At 39.1% G+C, this 22,954-nt stretch overlaps 1 protein-coding gene across 6 annotated transcripts in view; it reads right to left on the bottom strand.

The window, feature by feature from the left end:
• Window positions 1-242: 242 nt before the first annotated feature.
• Window positions 243-22,954, bottom strand: part of ANO4 (anoctamin 4) — a 302,354-nt gene continuing 279,642 nt past the window's right edge. For all 6 annotated transcript variants that reach the window (XM_080660952.1, XM_080660955.1, XM_080660953.1 and 3 more), the window contains 6 exons: window positions 21,213-21,365; window positions 20,081-20,228; window positions 13,480-13,599; window positions 5,966-6,071; window positions 3,323-3,518; window positions 243-1,008 (listed from right to left, as the gene is read on the bottom strand). In XM_080660952.1, coding sequence (XP_080517078.1) covers window positions 3,327-3,518; window positions 5,966-6,071; window positions 13,480-13,599; window positions 20,081-20,228; window positions 21,213-21,365 — 719 coding nt within the window. In that variant the 3' untranslated portion in view covers window positions 243-1,008; window positions 3,323-3,326. The remainder of the gene's footprint in view (window positions 1,009-3,322; window positions 3,519-5,965; window positions 6,072-13,479; window positions 13,600-20,080; window positions 20,229-21,212; window positions 21,366-22,954) is intronic.

Below are 22,954 nucleotides of genomic sequence, written 5' to 3'. Positions count from 1 at the left end.
ATTTTCTCAAAGTGGGCCAATGGTATATTCTAAGCTCCTAATTAGTTGGCTCGGTACTCTAAGACGGTATGGAAGCAAGATGGAAAGGATGAGTTAGGCAGAAAAATGTCATGTCTCTGCAGGGTAAAGGGATTTCTCAGGGGTATTTGGGAGTGATAGACCTTTCTTTAAAGATTTCACTCTGCTATGATTCTTCTTATTGTATGAGAAGGAAGTACAACAGAATTCCAGAAAACCCAGCTGAAAATATTCCATGTGCATAAATTTATTTTAAATTTTATTGCATCACATTATACAAGCATTAAACATGGCTTCATGTTGATTGATGACTATTTAAATGTGAAAATTCATCATTCATGTCAGTACCTTTTGGCTATTTACAAGGAAGGACTTTTTATGTACTTTATACATCTCTGTACTTGTATGTACATATGTAAGAATACATGACTATACATATGTACACACAGAAATACATCTATGGCCATACACATAGCTATAGATATGTCATATATAATCATCTCTTCAGAAAGATCTGAAATTAAAAAAAAAAAGAAAGAAAAAGTTGTAAACAGGGTCTTGTTTGTGTTGCTTGGGTGACATGGAATTAGGACCATACGATGACATTCTAGGAATGTGTGCCCAGGTGTCCGAATACCATTGTTAGCCCAGTGTCTGTAAAATTCCGATGGGACAGAATGCAAAAAAGGTAGCAAACAGGCTGAAAAACAGGCCCAGTATACAAGTTCCCCTTGGTTTTAAAAACTTGAGAATGTGACTGCCCATGATGTGCATGCTTGCTTGGTCGAGAATGGTCTACGGATAGCAATTGTGTGCTGGACTGCACGGTGCTTTCGCAGGCAGTCCTTTAAGGGTGCCGACTCCCCCTGCTGCTGCCGATGTCTGCGACATGCACTGCGCTTGCATTTTAGTCATTCACTTGAGTGTGCTTTTGCACAGCCAGGAGAAGTAAACAGAAATCAGGTCTTTAGCCTGGGAATGAACTATGACCTGGAAAGAGAAGAGAAGGCGTTAAAACCCTATGTATGCACGCTGACTTGAGGACACAATGTGCAATGGTTTGTACAAACTATGAATCAAAGGCCTTCAAAGCATTTGTAACCACGAACTGAGTCAGGCATGGTCTGAACATTATTGTGCCTGCTTTACAGAGGGACAGACAGAGTCAGTCTGAAGCAAGGTGACATCCTGCCAACTGTTGGGGGAGTAGAGACAGACAGACAAATACTATCCTTTTAAGCAAAACTTAGAAATGGCCTGGTTAGGGAGAAAGCAGCCCATAATGATGAGGCCAGAAGAAACTTCAAATTGGTTACTGGCCCAGCAGCCCAGTAGGCCCTGAGGATAGAAAACGCCACTACTGGGCCTTGTCTCTGGCCCCTGGAATTCCTGGGAACAATTCTCTTCACTAATGTCTGCCTCCCACCTCAACTAATGCTGTCTGAGGCTGACCAGAGCCAGAGAAGAGGTGATCAGAATGGGTGTGAGTGTGTCGGGGGATCAGAGGTTTGGGGGAAATTATAGAATCCCGAAGGGTAAAGCAGAGTAGGCTCTTAAAAGTATTGTTCAGTCCAACTTCTTTACTTTGCAAACATGGAGATCGGAATCCACTTCAAAGCCCAGGCCATACAGATAGAGAAGGGAAAAGCCAGGTCTAGAATCTGGTGGAATACAACACAATGCTTAGCAACAATACATATAGTATTCGTTAGCGTTTTATTGTTTTGTAAATGTCTCACTACAGAGACTATTTGAGATGCATACTAAGTTCTGCCAAATAAGCAGGCTCAGAAAAATTAACTCTTTTTCCCCAAAATCACACGAGCAATGGCAGATCTGGGAAATGGCCAAATTACTAAGCAAAACATTTCTTGCCTTTAGGGAAGCCAAGGTCTACTTTGGACTTGAAGGCAGGTCCAGTGTTCAACATCTATACACCATTGTTATCCCTGGGGGCCCAGGGCCAAGGTGATGTCCTCCAAGTCCACCCCCATGTCCAACTTATAATAACCTCCTGGACTCTTATCCCACATCTGGCTGGATACAACTTCACTAATTTAACAAACATCTCTACCTGTATGAAAAGTGAAAAACATATTTTCCCCCTGGATATCTTATTTGGGAAATATTTTCAGTTAGTCTTCAAACAAGTGGAGAGAGAGAAAGAGGAAAAGAAATACTGTAACTCTAACCGGTTTAGCTAGTGGACAGAGCATTGGCCTGCAGACTGAAGGGTCCCGGGTTTGATTCTGGTCAAGGGCATATATCTAGGTTGAGGGTTCGATTCTAGGGGAGCATACAGAAGGCAGACAATCAATGATTCTCTCTCATCATTGATGTTCTTCTCTCTTTCTCTCTCTTCCCCCCCTTCCCTCTTCCTTTCTCTCTGAAATCAATAAAAATATATTTAAAGAAAAACTTAAAAAAATGCTACATTATATTCACAGAGCATCAAAACTGAGAGCTCATCTAGTCATTCCATCATGAGGAAACTGAGGCTCAGAGAAGTTCAGTGACTTGTCCAAGGACACAGAGCTAGTAATTGACTTGCCAAGGTTTCAGAAGAACTTCTTTATAAGATATATGGGAACATTATGGATCTTTCTTACAGTGTTTTTAGACTTCATCCAACCTTTACTAATTCAATGTGCATTTAAATGGTGCCATGTGCTAACTAGTTGGAAGAACAAATTACCACCCATAGAGTCTTTCCTAAAGGTGCTTACAACTGTGCTGGGGAAGCCTGATAACTATTTGAAAGAATAATAAATTAGCAATACAGATCAATACATGCCAATACATGTGATACTGATGCAATAATCAGAGATGTTTATAAGGAGAGAGTTTCAATGGGGTGATGAGTCTGGGGAAAACTTTTTAGAGGGAATGGTGTGACATGGATCACCCTGGGAGGAAGCAATAAATGGGTGATGGAGAGGTCATCTTGGATGAGATGAAAAATTGACTTTAACCAGAAAGAAGGGGCATGTTGCCCTGGGGATCTTAAAGAGAATAGCCAGGCTGGAATAGAAGGGAGAAGAAGGCTGATTTCATGGGCCAACTCATGAACACTTTGACTGCCAGGCTGGAGTGTGGCATGGAGGCAGAGGAGTTGTGGGCATTGTATGTAAAAGGCATATCAAGTTGTAATTGCAGTTAAAGTAGGAAACAAGCTGGTTTTGGAAGCTAAGGAGTTATTTTGATCCCTCTCAGTAGAAGAATAGCAAGCTTCGATTCAGGGAGTTTAAAGCTCCTCCTCCCAACAAAGGAGGCATTTCAGACCATGAGCACATCTCTCACCTACCTCGTCACGGCCACTCGTTGTGGTGCGCTTTGCCATTTTTCTTCCTCTCCTTCCGTTCCTTCTGGAGACGCTCCAGTTCTGCTTCATACATCATCTCCTGAATCAAGTACTTCTCTCTTCTCATTCGATCCCTTAGATCTTTTGGGAGGTCTGGGATCAGATATGAAATGAGGTGCTTTATACAAAACACGAGGTGCTAAAAACACAGAGGAGAATGCCAGAGAGTCAGGTCTGCTGTCCATCCTTAGCTGAGAAGAGCTCTGGGAGTTGGTTCAAGAACTGTCACTCCAGGGACATGGAGCCTCTGGAGTGTCCGGAACGTGGGATGAGGCCAGGGGAGATGTGTGTGAAGAAAAAGGATCTCAGGATAGATGAGGACTGAGCTTGGCCTGATAGCACCACATGAGGAATGAGGAGAGGAGGTGGAGAAGGAATGGTTGGAGAATGCAAAAGAGAGCCAGGAGAATGTAGACTGGGGAATCCAAAAACCCAGGTTTGAATTTCAGCTCTGTAACTTTTACTATGTAAGAGCTCTCTCTCTACTCGAAGAAAGTCATTCTGAGCCTCAATTTTCTCATCTAAAGATGGGTATTGTTGTGAAAATTATATATAAAAATTTTTATTTTTTTCATTTTAAAATCATTTTTATTTTTTCAATTACAGTTGAAATACATTATATTAGTTTCAGGTGTATGACCCAGTAATTAGACATTACATAACTTAAAAAGTAATCATTCTGGTAACTCTCACACCCATCTGACAAAATACATAGTAATCAGAATATTATTGACTATATTCCCTGTGCTGTACTTTGTATCCTTGTGACTATTCTGTAACAACCAATTTGTACTTTTTAATCCCTTCACCTTTTTCACCAACACCCCTCACTTCTGGCAACTGTCAAAATGTCCTCTGTATCTGAGTCTGTTTCTGTTCTGCTTGTTCATTTGGTTTTTTTTTTTTAAAGATTCAATTGTTGATAGATGTGTACTTATTGCCATTTTATTGTTCATATTTTTAATCTTCCTCCTCCTCCTCCTCCTCCTTTTTCTAAAAGACCCTTTAACGTTTTATGTAATACTGGCTTGGTGGTGATGAACTCCTTTAGCTGTTTCTTGTCTAGGAAACTCTTTATATGTCCCTCGATTCTAAATGATAGCTTTGCTGGAAAGAGTAATCTTTATTGTAGGTCCTTGCCTTTCATCACTTTGAATGAATATTTTTTGCCATTTGAGAAATCAGCTGAAAGTCTTATGAGAGCACCCTTGTAGGTAACTAACTGCTTTTCACTTGTTGATTTTAAGATTCTCTGTCTTTTGCATTTTAATTGTGATGTGTCTTAGAGTGGGCCTCTTTGGGTTCATCTTGTTTGGGACTTTGCCCTTCCTGGTCTTGTATGTATATTACCTTTACAGTTTTCTGTCATTTTTTCAAATAGGTTTTCAATTTCTTGCTCTCTCTCTTCTCTTTCTGGCACCCCATGATGCAAATGTTGGTATGCTTGAAGTTGTCCCAGAGGCTCCTTACACTATCCTAATTTTTATTATTATTTTTTTTCTTTTTGCTGTTTTGATACCACTAAGTATTCTTAATTTTATTTAAAACTTGGTGAATTTGATCCTTCAAATTAAGAGGATTTTTTGTGTGTATTACTAGTATATTAAAATAGCTTAATTGCAATATATTGAAAATAAATGGAAAGTTCTATAGTTGATAAACCAAATAATTTCTTAATGCAAAAACCCATTTTTATTTTGTCTGAAAAGTTTTAAGACAGTGATAGATTAGCAATTTCTTTAAAGAGAGACTGAGTCATTGATAAACTAATTCCCAAGGAGGAGCAGCTTAATATTGTTTTTTCTTGGTTCCCTTAAATGAAGGGGAAAACAACAGTGGTAGAATAGTTTCAAAGAGGTATAAGAAGCTTCTAGTCCAAGTCAAAAGGCAGCCTTTGCTTGTGTTAATTTGGCTTTAATATATGGGACAGGAGATGAAATTTCTATTTATGAGTATAGTTATAGAAATATAAACTATTTTTAGCAGCAATTTCCTTGAAGACTAAAAGAAAATAGGTAATAGGTAATTTTTATTAACACATGATACATGCAATTACTAGGTAGATTATGCTTTTTGAGTATAATTATACTTTTTAAGTCTATTTTGAGACTTAGGTAATGAATACTTATTTGTGTGTTTGGGCATAAGTAATGCTATGATGCTATACACTTGTAATACTCATTCAATGTTTTCCAAACTATGGTTCTTGAACATAAGCATCAGGGTCACCTCGAAGGGCTTGTGAAAAGCAAATTGCAGACATGATGTATCAGTATTTCTATGAATGGGGATGGAAAAAGAGCAATTTTCCTAAAGTTTAAAAACATGGCCCTAGAATATTAAATTTAGGACCAATAATTCCTGACTTATCCATTAACAATCTACAATAGACTTTGAAATATTTCTTGAAAAATTCCAGGACTTTGATTAAGGAGAAGAAAAAGAAGATAAAGAGGTCATATAACATTATTCTACTGCTCCTGGACATGCATAATCACTTGAAAGTTCTCATACCTTATAGTTATTAATGACTTCTAGTTACATCATTATGTCAAAGGACAAATAGGAACAGTTGAGAAAACTTACCTCAAACACAATGATGAAAGCCAGTCGAGCTGCTAGGACATGCCAGAACTGCAGTGTGTAGCCGTAGGGCACCAGTGAATGAGGAGGGTCCCGGTAGTCCCGGTATCTATAACCAGACAGGAGAATGTCACATTCCAAACTAGGATTTTCCTGACTCCCAGATCTCTTTCATTCCCACTATGGAGCCCTTATTCGTGGGAGAAAAATTAATTATTCTTTACATTTTCTTTTTAACATTAGAAAACACATACTCATGGCTATGGTGATTTAGCAACATTTTAGATAATTTCTAGGTAAGGATCCAGTTGTTGAGAATATGCATCTATATGTTCAGCCTAGGTGTAGTATATGTCCATTGTTGGATCCATCACAGGGCTCTGCTAACCTGTGCCCAGAGGAACACAATTATTTTTAAGGGAATTAAAACAGTGGTGCCGTCCTGGCCAGTGTGGCTCTATTGGTTGGGAGGTTGTTCCATACATGGAATGGTGGCTGGTTCGATTCCTGGTGAGGGCACATATGTAGGTTGTAGGTTTGATTCCAGGATGGAGCATGTTTAGGAGGCAACTGATTGATGTATCTCTCTCTCTCTCTCTCTCTCTCTCTCTCTCTCTCTCTCTCTCATTCCTCCCCCCCTCTCTCCCCCCTCTCATAACTTAACAAAAAAATTTTAACAACTCAGTGGTGCCAATGAGTTGGCTGTCATTTGATTCGCTGCCTGCAGCTGTCTCCAGCATTGTGCATAGGAAAGTATCCTGGAACCAATTTGGGATTTGCCTGTCTAATATAATCTCGAGTAATTCATGAAGCTTCTCTAGAGATGTTTTCCCTATTAACAAAATTAGGATCTCCATCTCACCCTGCTCTAACATTTTGGACTCCCACTCTTCAAGGAGTTTTCTGATTGTTGCAAGTGGAGCTTTCAGTTCGTGCTCCAGCCCACCCCTGGTCCCGCTGGTCCCACTGGTCCCGCTGGCCTTGGCCATGAGGCAGAGGTCTGAGGGAGGGCCATGCTCATTTGTGCCCCAGGTCTCTGTTTTTGATGCAGTGCTATTTCTTTGCATAATGACGGGCTACATGGTCCCTGGCACTTGTACAAAGAAAACACTTCCGTGTCCTGCTGTAGAAATAGCCAGAAGTCAAGCTTCAAAGCTAATTAAATCAGTGTTACTCCTCTAATCTTTCAGTCTAGTACCTTCAAAGACATTAAGTATCCCAGTGGCATTAACGTTTGGAGGAATTTTTTTCAAATGAGTCAGTTATTTTCAGAAAGAAATACTTTCAATTTCTTGGCTTCAATTTACACGCAGGAAAGGTGGAATGTCCCCTTTTGATTTAAGTTAGTGCAGTGGTCGGCAAACTGCGGCTCGCGAGCCACATGCGGCTTGCGAACTGCGGTTTGCCGCTCTGTTGACTAATGCGTTTGCTGACCACTGGGATAGGGGCTTAATCACAAGGAACAACAACAGCCTGTAATTATTGGAATCGAGAGTCTAGGTCAGTGGTCGGCAAACTCAGTCAACAGAGCAGCAAACCGTGGCTCGCGAGCCGCATGTGGCTCACGAGCCGCAGTTTGCCAACCACTGAGTTAGTGCATTCTCTAAAGCTGTTTTTATTTCTCAAGAAATGGATGATCAGCTTGCAAACATTATTTTTCTAGCACAGGGTATAGTTCATTTATTCCTAATTTTAAACTATGAAAATAAAAGTGTACGTACATTTAAAAGAATGATAAGTGAACCTCATGTAGTCCCCACCAAGTTAAGACCTAGAACGTGGTCAGTGGCTTAGAAATGCCTTACTGGCAATCCCAGACACCCCAGGAGGTAACTGTGGTAATTTTTGAACTTTATAGCGATACTACTCATGTAAGTGTCCCTAAAGAAAACAGTGCTTGCTTTTGTCTGCTTTGAATTCTATGTAGACAGAATCGTATTGTGCTATGTGTGATTACATCTTTATTATGAAATTTGTTTTTGAGTTCTCAATTCTATTCCATTTTCTGTTGATCTGTTCCCTCTGACACCACCAGACTAATTAATTACTATAATTTTATACTAAGTCTAACATAAGGTAAATCTCCACCTCATTAATATTCTTCAAAAGTGTCTTGACTAGTCTTCATCCTTTGCATTTCTGTAGAATATTATTTGAGCCCTCAGGTGCACAGAATTGGCTTAAACATAACTCTTAAATGTTTATAACTAACCTAATTGGTCTATTCATGCTCTTTTTTTCTGTAAGTTTTACATTTACTTAATACTTTAATAATATAATGATCTCTCATAAATCCACTATTCAACTGAAGAATTAAAACATGACCAGGAACTTACATCAACCTCTGTGCTCCTCCATCTCTTTCCCTTAGTCCCCTTATCCTGAATTTCATTTTTATAATTAAGATATACACTGAGTGGCCAGATTATTATGACCACCTGCCATTTGTAGGCAAATTGGCCATACACTGCATCGTATGGGATATGGAAGCCGAAGGCCTGTTCCAACACCTTTGCTGTCTGCAGTTACCAAGATAAAATGTCTCCAATTCGCACAGGAACACAAGGATTGGACAGTCGGGCATTGGAAAAAAGCCATGTGGTCCGATGAATCACGTTTCCAGTTGCATCATGCAGATGGCAGAGTGAGAATTTTGCGGAAACAGCATGAAAGCATGCACCCCACATGCATGAGTACAACCTTTCAAGCTGGTGGGGGCAGTGTTACGGTTTGGGGCAAGTTTTCCTGGAATGATTTGGGCCCTTTAATTCGTGTGGAACAACGTCTGAATAGCACAACATTCCTAGGTATCGTTGCTGATCAAGTTCATTCTATCATGTTGATGGCGTATCCCAATGGAGATGGCTTCTTCCAATAAGACAATGCACCATGCCACGATGCTCGTATTGTGCAGGAGTGGTTTCAAGAACATGAGGAAGACTTTACCTTGATTAGGTGGCCCCCACAATCACCAGATCTCAATACAATTGAGCATTTGTGGGACGAAGTTAAAAGAGCCATCAGGCAGCTGGTTCCACAACCATCAAATCTCACAGAACTGGACAGTGATATTCATCAGGCATGGTGTCAGATTCCTCGCATCACCTTTTAACATCTCGTGGAGTCAATGCCAAGAAGAATCGCCACAGTATTGAAGGCAAAAGGTGGTCCAACGAAGTACTGATGGGGTGGTCATAATCTGGCCACTCAGTGTATATTATGTATACATATGTATATTCACTTGTCTGAATATTTTACTGTGTAGTTTTATTTTTGAACTTTCTAAAAAGGATATTATACTCTATTTAGTTTCTGAGACTTGCTTTTTTTAATTCAGTATCATGCTACTAAATTCATCCATGCTGTTGCCTGGAGCTAATTTATTTCCACCACTATAAAACAGATCCTAGTATGAATATATTGTTTTTGTTTTATGTAGTGTATGTTGTTTGGATTTATACTCACAAGCATAGTCATTTTTCTCTTTTCTCTCAACTTTCTTAACCATGGAAGGTCTTAAAAAACAAAGCTCAAGTGTATTCAGTTCAGCAAATGCCCCTTGGGTAAGTCAGTTGCAATGTCTGTTACCACTCTGAGTTCTGCCTTTATTTATTAGTTAAGATAATTTTTCCCCCTGTGATCAGAATGGTTAAGATCTATGTCCTTAGTAACTTTCAAGTATGCAGTACAGTATTAGTAGCTAGAGTTATTATGATGTGCATTACATCCCCAGGACTTACGTATTTTGAAAATCTTTACACATTTTGCCTATCCTCCTCCCCAACCCTAGCAACCACCAATCTGTTCTCTGAACCTATGAGTTTGGATTTTTTTAATTTGTTTGTATGTTTGTGTTTAAATTCCACATACAAGTGAGATCATACAATTTTTTTCTCTGTCTTATTTCACTTAGCACAATGCCCTCAAGGTATTCCATGCTGTTGCAAATAGCAGAATTTCCTTCTATTTTATGGCTGAGTAATATTTTACTATCCTATATAATAAAGAGGTAATATGCAAATTGACTGTCATGCCCTCGCACACAAGATGGCCGCCCCCATGTGGTCACAAGATGGCCATGCCCATGTCATCACAAGATAGCCGCCACAAGATGGCTGGCAGGGGAGGGCAGTTGTGGGCGATCAGGCCAGCAGGGGAGGGCAGTTAGGGGCAACCGGGCTGGCAGGGGAGCACTTAGGCATCGATCAGGCTGGCAGATGAGTGGTTAGGGGGCGATCAGGCAGGCAGGCAAAAGTGGTTAGGGGAGATCAGGCAGGCAGGCAGGCGAGCGGTTAGGAGCCAGCAGTCCCAGATTGTGAGAGGGATATTGGACTGCCAGTTTAGGCCCGATCCCTGTGTACATCCCCCAAGGGATCCCAGATTGGAGAGGGTGCAGGCTGGGCTGAGGGACAACCCTCCCCTCCCCCCAGTGCACGAATTTTGTGCACTGGGCCTCTAGTATATACACACACACACACACACACACACACTAGAGGCCCGATGCACAAAATTTGTGTAAGGGGCTCAGCCCTCGCAGCCACGGCTTCGTTTGGAAGGTCATCCAGTCTAATTAGCATAATATGCTTTTATTATTATAGATATATATTTGTGATATACATCACATTTTCTTTATCCATGCATCCATTGTGGGCACTTAGGTTGTTTCTGTGTTTTGGATATATAAATAATGCTGCAATAAATGTGGGATGAAGATATCTTTTTGTTTTTCTTTGGAGAAATACCCAGAAGTAGAATTGTTGGATAATATGGTATTTCTATTTTTAATTTTTTGAGGAATGTACATGCTATTTCCATAGTGGCTGCACCAATTTACATTCCCAATAACAGTGTGCAAGGACCCCCCCTTTTATCCACATCTTCACCAACACTTGTTATTTCTCATCTTTTTTAACAATAGCTATTCTAATAGGTGTGAGGTGGTCCCATGTGATTTTGATTTGCATTCTTTTATGCTTAGTGATGTTGAGCATCTCTTCATGCAATTGTTGGACATCTGTATATCTTCTATGGAAAAATTTTTATTTAGATGATCTGCCCATTTTTAAAATTGGATTGTTTATTTTTTTGCCATTGAGTTATATGAGTCCTTTATATACTTTGGATATTAAACACTTATTAGACATATGATTTACAAATAGCTTTTTTCCCATTTTGTAGGTAGCCTTTTCATTTTGTTGATGGTTTCCTTTGCTGTGCAGAAGCTTTTTAGTTCGATTTAGTCCCACTTGTTTCTTTTTCTTTTTGTTGTCTTTGCTTTTGGTGTCAGATTCAAGAAATCGTCATTAAGATCAATGTCAGCTAGCTTACCACCTATGTTTACTTGTAGGAGTGTTATGGTTTTAGGTCTTATATTTAAATCTTTATTTCATTTTGAGTTAATTTTTGTGTATTGGTCCAATTTCTTTCTTTTTTTTTTCATGTGGCTGTCCTATTTCCCAGAACCATTTATTGAAGAGACTGTCCTTTACCATTGAATATTCTTGGCTCCTTTGTCATAAATAAATTGATATTTTTTCCATTGATTTTTTAGAGAAAGTGGAAGGTAGGGAAGGAGAGAGAGAAACATCAATGTGAGAGAGACGCATTGATTGGTTGCCCTACCCCAACTCCTGCCCTTTCCCTGACTTGGGCCTGGGATGAACCTGCAACCCAGGTATGTGGCCTTGACTGGGAATCAAACCCGTGAACCTTGGTCCTAGGGCCGATGTTCTGAGCAACGCTGGCCAGGGATTGCTGGGTATTCTTGATCATGGGTTTTTTGTTTGAGCACTTTTAATATATCATGTCACTCCTGGTCGGCAAAGAGTTCCCTTGTATGTAACAAATTGTTTTTCTCTTTCAATTTTTAATATTCTACCCTTGTCTTTAACTTTTGACATTTTAATTATAATATCTTGGTATGGGCCACTTTAGGTTCCTCTTATTTGGAACTCTATGGGCTTTCTGGATCTGGATGTCAGATATTTTTTGTGGGGAGGTATTTTTTCTCTTTATTGATCAAGGTATTACATATGTGTCTGTATTCCCCCATTCCCGCCCCCCCCCCCGGTGTCTGTGTCCATTGGCTAGGCTTATATGCATGCATACAAGTCCTTTGGTTGATCTCTTCCCCTTACCCCCACCCTCCCCTACCTTCCCTCTGAGGTTTGGCAGTTTGATCGATGCTTCTCTGTCTCTGTTTTTGTGCATCAGTTTATGTTGTTCATTATCTTCCACAAATGAGTAAGATCATTTGATATTTATCTTTATCTGACTGGCTTATTTTGCTTAGCATAATGCTCTCCAGTTCTATCCATGCTGTTGTGAATGGTAAGAGTTCTTTTTACTGCAGCGTAGTATTCCATTGTGTAGATGTACCACCATTTTTAATCCACTCATCTGCTGATGGGCATTTGTGCTGTTTCCAAATCTTAGCTATTGTAAATTATGCTGTTATGAACATAGGGGTGCATATATCCTTTCTAATTGGTGTTTCTGATTTCTTGCGATATATTCCTAGAAGTGGGATTACTGGGTCAAATGGGAGTTCCATTTTTAGTTTTTTGAAGAAACTCATACTGTTCTCCACAGTAGCCACCAGTCTGCATTCCTACCAGCAGTACATGAGGGTTCTCTTTTCTCCACATCCTTGCCAGCACTTGTCATTTGTAGATTTGTTGATGATAGCCATTCTGACAGGTATGAGATGGTACCGCATTGTCATTTTGATTTGCATCTCTCAGATGATTAGTAACTTTGAGCATGTTTTCATATGTCTCTTGGCCTTCCTTATGTCCTCTTTCAAAAAGTATCTATTTAGGTCCATTGCCCATTTTTTGATTGGGTTGTTTATCATATAGACCAATGGAATAGAATAGAGAACCCAGAAATTTACCCAAACCACTATGCTTAATTACATTTGACAAAGGAGGCAAGAACATACAATGGAGTCAAGACAGTCTCTTCAATAAATGGTGTTTGGAAAATTGGACAGATACATGCAAAAAAATGAAACTAGACCACCAACTTACACCATACACAAAAATAAACTCAAAATTTATAAAGGACTTAAACATAAGACGGGAAACCATAAAAATATTAGAGGAATCCACAGGCAGCAAAATCTCAGAAATATGCCGAAGCAATATCTTTCACCGATACAGCTCCTAGAGCAATGGAAACTAAAGAGAAAATAAACAAATGGGACTATATAAAAATAAAAAGCTTCTGTACAGCAAAAGAAACCATCAACAAAACAACAAGAAAGCCCACTGCATGGGAGAACATATTTGCCAATGTTATCACCGATAAGGGTTTAATTGGTAACATTTACAGGGAACTTGTACAACTTTAACAAAAGGAAGATGGGTGTCAGATTTTAAAATTCTCCAGGGGATTTTAATGAATATTAAGATTGTGAACCACTGTTTTAAACCAACTCAGTCAGAAAGGGCTGTCTGTGCAAAATCTCCTTGTTGGGCAGAGCGACCTCATCTTAGGCTGAGTGCCATGCTCACCTGCAGTACTTGAGAGGAGTCCCCGAGAACTCACTGCCATCAGACTCAGGCTCAGATCGGTTCTCAAAGTCAGCGATTCGAAACACAGACAAGCTGGCATTCACATAGCCAACCATGCACCTAAAACAGAAAGCAAATCCTATGTTAGAACTCCTGTCACCGCTGATCCAATTCATTAAAGGTTCTACTTCCTAGAGTTTCCTGCAGCTGTGAGTGACTTTAGCTGGCCCTGCACTGTCATAACCACTCAAGTTAGGATACACTGAAAAAACCTGGGTATGTTGAATCAAGGACAGTCATGACTTTTGTTCTAGTTTTTTTGTGCAGAATCATCAAACAGAACATCACCACCCCAATCAATGCATCAGAGAAATAGGTGAAAGACAACATTGCATGATCAGTATAAATCATAGGTAAGCCACTGCTTCTTTCATTGATGACATACACACAGAGACGATGCACACATATAAACACATTAGTAGCGAATATGTATGCTCTCTCATAATGCCCTGAACATAATTGATGTAAATATGGTCCCGCCCTCTTCAACTCACATCCTATGCTATAGTCATGTTAGACTATATTCCCTGCATGTATCATATGCTTTCATACCTCTGCTCAGCTTCCCTTTTCATTTGGGATTCCCTACTCATTTCTTTAAAAGTGAAAGTAGTGCTCATCCTTGTGCCAACTGAAATGCCACATCTTTTGGGAAAATGCCCTAGACACCCCTGTCAGAGACTCATTCCCTTCTCCCTAGGATGCTGCCACACTTACTTCACAATTGCCATACAGCTTGTACTAGAGTTGGCTCCATGCATGTATGTCTTATCCTTTGAACTATAGGATTGGTTTTATTTTTAAGCAGAACAGATGTCCTGGATATTTTTGTATTCTTGAAGCCAGGATAATCTCGTGAAGTGTAGGGATCCAGTGATATTGATTTAATTGATTTGATTGGAGGCACACTAAAGCACCAGAGATTCTATCAAGGACTTGAAAATGGACCAGGAATAAAACTAGTATAAGGTTCTTGAGAACACAGCTTTCGTTCTGTACCGGGGGTCAGTATATTATAACACTAAATACTTAGGCTTTGCAGTCAAACCATATTCTTGCTGATTTTTAGACCTGTAATCTCAGAAAATTATGTAACTTCTTTAAGTGCCAAAAGTCCCCACCTCATAGAGTCATTGGGGGGATTAAATGAAATGATATACACAAAATAAGTGATATAGTGCTTAGGTTATATAGCAAGATCTTAATGTGAGTGGCTATTATTAATCCATTTTATTTTTTTGTACCTAGCAAGACATCATTAGGAATTACTGATTAAATGGATAAATCATGGTCTTCTAATTCTCTTCATTAACATTACCTGGTGTGATTATTCCAAGTTGCGGACCATCAAACCAAAATGCTGACATGAACATGGTTCTGAGCACACATAGGTTCTGTGTTGTCTCACTCAAGAAAAATCACTAGTTTATTGTGGCCTTAAAAAAAATGAACCAAGCAGGACCCATTTGTCAAGTCACTCATGGGTGAAATAGTCAGTGTATGTGTAACATGCCTTAATCCAATGGCAGCAGGCCTTCCCTGCTACTCCTTGGAGGGGTGATTTGGATTTATGTCTCCCTCATCTATGAATTGCCTAGAACATGACATGAAAACAAATGGGTGCCTCAATGATTATTGGCTGTCACAGAGAGGGAACTCGTTTTTGTGAAATACAGAAAATAGTAGAGTCTTCTCAGGAGCTGAGCAGTGGGAAAAGAAAGGGAAAACAACAACAACAAAAAGGCCCAACATTAAAATGGAATATTCACAACCCCTTCTTCCTCACAAAGCAGCTATGAGCTTTACTGAGATTAAAGCTGCTGTTTAATGGATACTCTGTTCAAAAACTCAATTGAGGAAATCTAAATTCAAATGAAATACCTGTTGCATGGACTGAATACCCTACCCTCAAAATGAAGAAGATCCATCTTTAAACTATGTATCAAGCATATTCATGTCATAAATCCAAGTTGAAAATATACCTTTAGTGGGTGTGTACTCCTAGATGCAAAGCATTACACATGGACCTAATATATACATATAGCTATCAGCTATGTGAGTCTTCTTCCCACATCATTTCCACAATCATGGAAGTAGAGGGACTGCTAATACTGTCTAGGAATTTCTCTCACTAGGATAGAAACTTAACTTGCCAACATCAAATAGTTGAGACAATCATCAATTCTAGAAAATGAGATTTCCATAATTTGCTGTATAAAGTTCAGCCAGATGGCATCAGTCTGTCAACTCTGGCCTGCTATTGCAGCAGATTTCAAGACTATCACTCAGTTTGCCAGCAGATCTACATACCCTCACTGTGACACACCACCAGCTCCAAGTGAGACAGAGGAAAGGTGATGGCACACTGATAATCAGGGAGAAGTGAGAAGTGTGGAGAAAAATGTATCCGACAAAGGAAGGATTTCCAGTGAATATAAAATAATGAAATCAAGTTCCTTACAGGAGGGGTAGATGGTCTCTGAAGGTGTTTCTAAGGAAGGAGATTCAGAAAATGCCCATGTAAGGATAGCACTGCTTGAATTAGGATGCACAAAAGTCATTTCTGAGAAGACCACGTCTATCTAAAGGTGGGAATTCTGGTTTGAAAACCATGAGCTACTAATTTCAGTCTTTGACTATGGGGGAAAAAGATGAACTAGGCATCATTATAATTAGTTTTAAGGGAAAGAACTGAAGTTGACTTTTGAATTTGTAGATTTCCGATAAAACTCACTGTAAAGTATCTTTGAATTTTGCTACTAAATTTGCCATTTAGGTTTTAGCCACTGTGACACAAAATAGCATGGGTATAGGGTCAAAAGGTAAAAAAGCGAGGGGAAATAAGGTTGGGTTTATGCATTTAAAGTCAAACATACTTTGTAGATTATTTATAGATACATTAATTTACATAATAAATTAGGCTAATGAGGTAAGAAAAGAAGAAAATTAATTTGACTTGTTGCAATAAAAATGTCATACATGAAAAGGGAAGAAAACAGTTTTGTACAGTAAGCTTTATCTTTTAGAAAACAACTTTGCACTTGGTTATGGTCTTTCTTCAACTGATTTGCAGTTTGTATAAATATATTATTTAGTGTTCATTAAGTGAGATATTTGTGGTTCATTCTGTGAAAATTTGAGCATTTTGTTCTTGATCAATTTTTGAGCTCCTTATAATATCACTATTTCTACAGGAAAATCAGTTTTAATTTATATCACTAAATCAGGTATATACCTCACACTAATTCTTAGAACTGCATGTTTCTGTTCACCAGGATAGGGAATGTTCCAAAACTCTAAACCATGTCTACCTAATAACAAAATAATTAGTTTATTACATTCAGTGGGTGGTGGTAGGGAATCCTCCTGGTTATTTATGATGTCTGCATAAGTTTGGAAGTCTATCTTTTTTGATATACGTATTGCTGTCCCAGCTTTTTTTTTTTTTTTCACTTCCATTTCCAGGAAATATCCTTTTCTATCCCTTTATACTTTCAGTCTGTGTCTTTCAATCTGAAGTGGGTCTCTTGTAGGCAGCATATGTATAGGTCTCATTTTTTAATGCATTCAGCCATCCTCTGTCTTTTGATTGAAGCATTTTAGTCCATTTCGATTTAAAGTAATTATTGATAGGTGTGTAGTTATTGCAGTTTTATTGTTTTCTGATTGTTTTTCTAGTCCTATGTTCCTTTGCTCTCTTGCTTTCTTTTCCTGTATGTTAATGACTTTCTATAGTGTTTTGTTTGGATTCCTTTCTCTATTTCTTGTATGCCTCTTGTAGATTTTTTGTTTGTGGTTACCCTGTGTCTCATATATGCCAAGCTATGTTTATAGCATTTTTAGGTTGATGGGCACTTACGTTCAGACATATCCCCTTCACACTTACGTTTCTGTCATTATTTTTTTTGTGTGTTTCCCTTAACGTATTGTAATTACACATTACCTTTCTAATTTTGCCTCTTAACCTTTATATTAATTTTATAGTTGGTTGATCTTCTGCTTTTATTGCCCTGTGTCAGTGAGAATTTTTTCTTTTCTATATTTTATTATTCATATTTTAAATTTTATTCTTAAAGAAGTCCCTTTAACATTTCTTTAGTGGTGATGAATTCCTTTAGCTTTTTTCGTGTTGGTGATACTTGATTATCTTCTTCTTGTCTGAGAGAGACTATCTCTCTTTCAATTCTAAATGATAGCCATCCTGGGTAAAGTAATCTTAGTTGTGGGTCTTTGCTTTTCATCACTTTGAATATTTCATGCCATTGCCTTCTGACCTGCAAAGTTTCTGTTGAAAAGCCAGCTGGCCCTAGCCGGTTTGCTCAATGGATAGAGCGTCAGCCTGTGAACTGAAAGGTCCCAGGTTTGATTCCGGTCAAGGGCACATGCTTGGGTTGTGGGCTTGATCCCCAGAGGGGAACTTGCAGGAGGCAGCCGATCCATGATTCCCTCTCATCATGGATGTTTCTATCTCTCTCTCCCTCTTCATCTCTGAAATCAATAAAACTATATATTTTAAAAAAAAGAAAGAAAAACCAGCTGACTGTGTGGTTCAGGATAGACAGTACTACATGAGTCTAGGCTTAGTATCTTCATGTGGGCTCCAAGTGTTACACTGCATTATGATTCTGGATTCACTTTTTCTCTTTTTAGACAAAATGATTTTACAACTTTTTAAAAAATTAAATTTATTGGGATGACATTGGTTACTAGGTTTCAAGTGTACATTTCTATGATACATGATCTGTATATTGCATTGTGTTTCCACCACCCAAAGTAAAATCATCTTCCATCACCATATATTTGGCCTCCTTTATCCTTTACTACTAAATTGGTACAGACACTATGGAAAGCAGTATGGTAGTTCCTTAAAATGTTAAGAATAGAGTTACCCTATGATCCCTCTTCTGGGTATCTACCTGAAAAACTAAAAAAAAAAATAAAAATATTTACTCGCAAAGATATATGCACCCCTGTGTTCATTGCAGCATTATTCACGGTGGCCAACACATGGAGACAGAGTGTCCTTTGATAGAGGACTGGATAAGGACAATGTGGCACATATATACAATGGAATACTACTCAGCCATAAGAACAGATGAAATACTGCCATGTGCGACAACATGGGTGGAACTTGAGAATATTATGCTAAGTGGACTCACTTCTCTTAGTGTCTCCTCTTCAAAGTAAGGGTAATAATGTGTGACTCACTACCAGGTTTGTTTTGAGAGTCAAATGCAAAACATATTGAAAGTGGTTTGAATAAAGGTAAGCTTTTTTAGGCTAAGTCAAGAAGAGACTGTTAACAACAGTTACCCTTAGAAATAAATGTATGGGTACTACAACATAAGTCTTTAAATCTCTTTTAAAATGGGATGGTATGCTCATTTAAGGTTGCTAGATAATTAGTGTTTAATGGCCACAGGTTAATGTAATAAATAACTTTATAAAAGCCTCTTCAAATAGCTGCACTGTGAGCTTTATTGTATTTGATCATCTATGCCTTAGAGTATTTACGTAGGATTAATGAAATTGGACCTGGGCCAGGTGTACATTAATTCAGTTGTCTTGATTCGGTGGCACTTGACTCCTTGGGGCTATTTGAACTACAATGGCTGTAGAGAATGAGGTACTTTGGCTCAGACTAGTAAACCAGAAGGCAGGGATGCTTGTATGAGTAGGCAATAGCCCACATGGGATGATTTCAGGAGCATTGAAAATACCCTATGATCCCAGCACATACCCCACTCTGAACAACAGACACGTAAATCCCACAATTGGAATTATTTTGACACTAGCCAAACATGGACATACTGTCCATGAAAATATGTTAAGATTTCTTATCTTTTTAAAAAGGGTATACCAATGAAAGCCAGGGGACATGTTATAATTTTGCCAAAGCTTTCTCTGACCAGAAATATGGAGCCCTGGCTTTGGGAACCATCGAGATGATGCCACAGAACTGAGCTCCCAGGGAGTCGAGTTCACCCAATTTGCTTTGCAGTTATGTGGACACTGGTCAGGTCAATAGCTAGGAAATGATCATTCAGTTACTTATTTCACAAATATTCGTTGAGTACCTCGTGGGTACTCAGCACAGGATTACATATTTCCCATGTAGAATGTGCAGAGTCTACATATAAAGACATAAAGGGAACCAGATCATAATTATTCTTTTACAAACTCAGAGGAGTGCCATTTCTCTACACTACATCATGTACCACTGTTCTGCTACACACATTACAATGCCACACCATACATTTCTGAATTTATAGTCATTAGGGTATGAGGAAAATGGTTAATTGTTGCTCTCACACTGGATTCCATTTGAAACTTGTCTGATTTGTATGACCCCCATTCTTTCAATAGATCAGGATGCGTTCACTTTGACTGAAAGTGTTATAATTCCACCTCCCCCATCACAAGCCTTCTTATCCCAGGTTTGTGACCCAATTTCTCCAATGCAGAGGTTTCTGTCTGAGTGTCTTACACCACACAATGGCTAGGCAATGGAAATTCCATGATGGTTTTACAGCAAACTTACTTTTGCCCAGCTTCTCCTTGGCCTGCACAAGGTCCATACTTATAAGCGTACACCAAGCGAGGAATAAAGTCAGATGTTATCGCTATGACAAATGCATTTGTAATAACAGAGAGAATTCCAATGCCTTCAAGAATTCCATACCAAATTCCTATTCAAAGAGAAGTGTTGTATTAATTCCAGACACACAGCAGAGGTACTAAGTATGAAAGGACCCTAATATTCCATCGTTCTTTCCAAGGGTCCTTTCATCTTCCCCAATACACTTGCAAATAGTAAGAATTTGTACTTGCAAACACCTTGGCAGTGAAGGAGTTTCTGTGAAAGCACCAATACTCATGACTTAAAAACTCAATCAGGATCAGACACAAGTAGAGAATTCTGGTCAATGATAAGGCACCCAAGCCCCCTCTGATAAGGCTGGCACAGGCAATGTCATGCTGCCACCAGCTCCTTAGGGGTACAGACAGGGTTCCTCTGGTTCATCAGCGGGTCCAGATCCTGACACACTGACCCAGGATAGGTGCTCACTGAATGTGTGTTTATTTCACATGGAGGTTAAAAGACCACTGTGAGCCAAACACACCCACCCTCAATCCTCTTCCCCACACATTGGATGAGCACCGGCCTGCCCTGTACTCAGCACTGGATGCAGAAATGAATAAAAGTCAGTCTCTGATCACAGGCAGCTCTCAAGAGGCTGCACCTGATTCAACTCAGCATCTCTAGTCCAAGACCACGGGTCATCTCTGTCTTTAGGAAAACTGGATCATGCCTCAAGTGACTCAAACTTTTAAGAAAGAGCAAATCAAAGTTAAGCTGATGGGAGATCTACTTTGAAAAGAAAATAAGGGATAATCAAAAATTTAGATTCCGTCTTAAGATAGAAATAACTAAGTTGAGAATCTATTTTTAAGTATAACTTTTCTAGCACTGGAAATGATAAATCTCCAAATAGGCAGCTTTACTTCTTCTCTGATATTATTTAAAGCTAACACAATTATTCTTTTGCAAGAGTTAGTTGAATTACCTTACATGGAAGCCATAAGTAAAAAAATCTAAAGTTGATAGTTGTTTTTATTTTATCTACCAGATGGTTAATACCTTTTAAAACACATACCCAAATCCAACTTACCTATGTCTTTGGCCCTTGAAGCTAAAGGTCGCCTCCATTGTGTGACAAATTTGTAAGCATCAAGTCGAATTTCAATTACGTTATTCAGTAAGGCCAGAAGTGGTGCTAGGGGAAAAGCTGCCACAAAGATAGTTGTGAATCCAAACTGAAGAACTAGAGGAAAAAAGAAACAAGTGTATTGGTTTCCCATGACTATTTTCAAAAGAATAATAATATGAATTTCTCATTGCTTTAACCCATATTTCCCCCCTGCCCAGTACCAAAGCACAGGGAACAGAAAGATGGGCAGGTATTAAAAAAAGAGGCAGTCCTGAGCCTAAGAGCAATGGTCATACCTAAGGTCCAAGATCTGGTTTTCTAAATACCATCTATAATAATAAAAGTGTAATATGCAAATGGACCGAACAGCGGAACCACTGTCTGGATGACTTTCCAGATGACCTTCCAGAAAAAGCTGGGGCTGTGAAGGCCTACTCTTGCACGAATTTCATGCATCGGGCCTCTAATCTACACTAATAAAAGAGAAACATGCAAATTGACCGTACCTCTGCTACACCAACCAGCCACGCCCACCAGCCAATCAGGAGTATGCAAATTAACCCAACCAAGATGTCGGTTAATTTGCATATTCAGGCACAGAGCGAAGACTGAAGACAGTGTAGAAGGAAGCCAAGCGCTGCAGAGGGAGCGAAGGTGCAGAGAAGCAAGTGGGTGGCTGAGATGGGAGGGAAGCAGGTGGGGCGGCGGAGAAGGGAGGGAAGCAGGCAGGTTGGTGGAGACAGCCACAGGAAGCCCTATTCTTGCAGGAATCTTCCTGCAACGGGCCTCTAGTTATCTAATAAAAGGACAAGACATCCTTGGAGAAATGTTTGATTCCAGAGCTATGGTAGAGAAAATACAAGATGAGCCTGGAATATCTTGTGATGTCACAAAGTTAGGAAGTGCTTTAGTAGTGCTCACAAGTACATTTCATGATATGGGAAAGTTGAGAGATTGGTTGGTGGAGACTTAGGGAGTTCTGTGGGGGACAGAGGAGAAAATTGGGGAGTATTTCGGAGTGGAAATGAAAAAAAATATGACTAAAGGAAAAATGGGAGTGGTTATCAAAAACAAACTGTGCCTCTTTCATAATTTTGCTTCAGGTACACACTCTAGGAATACTATACAGTGATGAAAATGAAGTACTACTACCTGTAACAACATGGAAGAATCTAATCAACATCATATAGAATGAAAAAAGGCATTTACAAGAGTATGTATTGTACAATTCCATGTATGCGGAGATTAAAAAAAAGGCAAAATTAATATATGGTGATAGAAGTCAGAAAAGTGGTTAGGGAGGGTGTTATGACTGCGAGAGGAGACAAAAGAGCCTCTGCGACAGTGGCAATATTCTACTTCTTGATCTAGCTCACAAGATGGAAAATATTCCTTGTAAAGAGACAGACAGTAAATATTTCCGGCTTTTCAGGCTATACAGTCTCCGTCAAAACTACTCAACTCTGCTGCTGTAATGCAGAGGCAACTACAGATAACATGTAAACAAACAAAAAACAAACGGTGTTTCTGTGTACCAATAAAATGCTATTTACAAAAATAGTGGACTGGATATGGCCTATGAACAGTAATTTGCCAACCCTTCTCTAACATAGACTGGTTACATTGGTGTGAAAATTCATTGGTTTGTACACACAGTTTATATACTTCTCTCACTATATATTATATATCAATGAATACATTTT

Source organism: Plecotus auritus (assembly GCF_963455305.1).
Source record: "Plecotus auritus genome assembly, chromosome: 3".
NCBI lineage: Eukaryota > Metazoa > Chordata > Mammalia > Chiroptera > Vespertilionidae > Plecotus > Plecotus auritus.
Note: the sequence above shows the minus strand (reverse complement) of the source record. Positions and strands in the feature narration are given on the sequence as shown.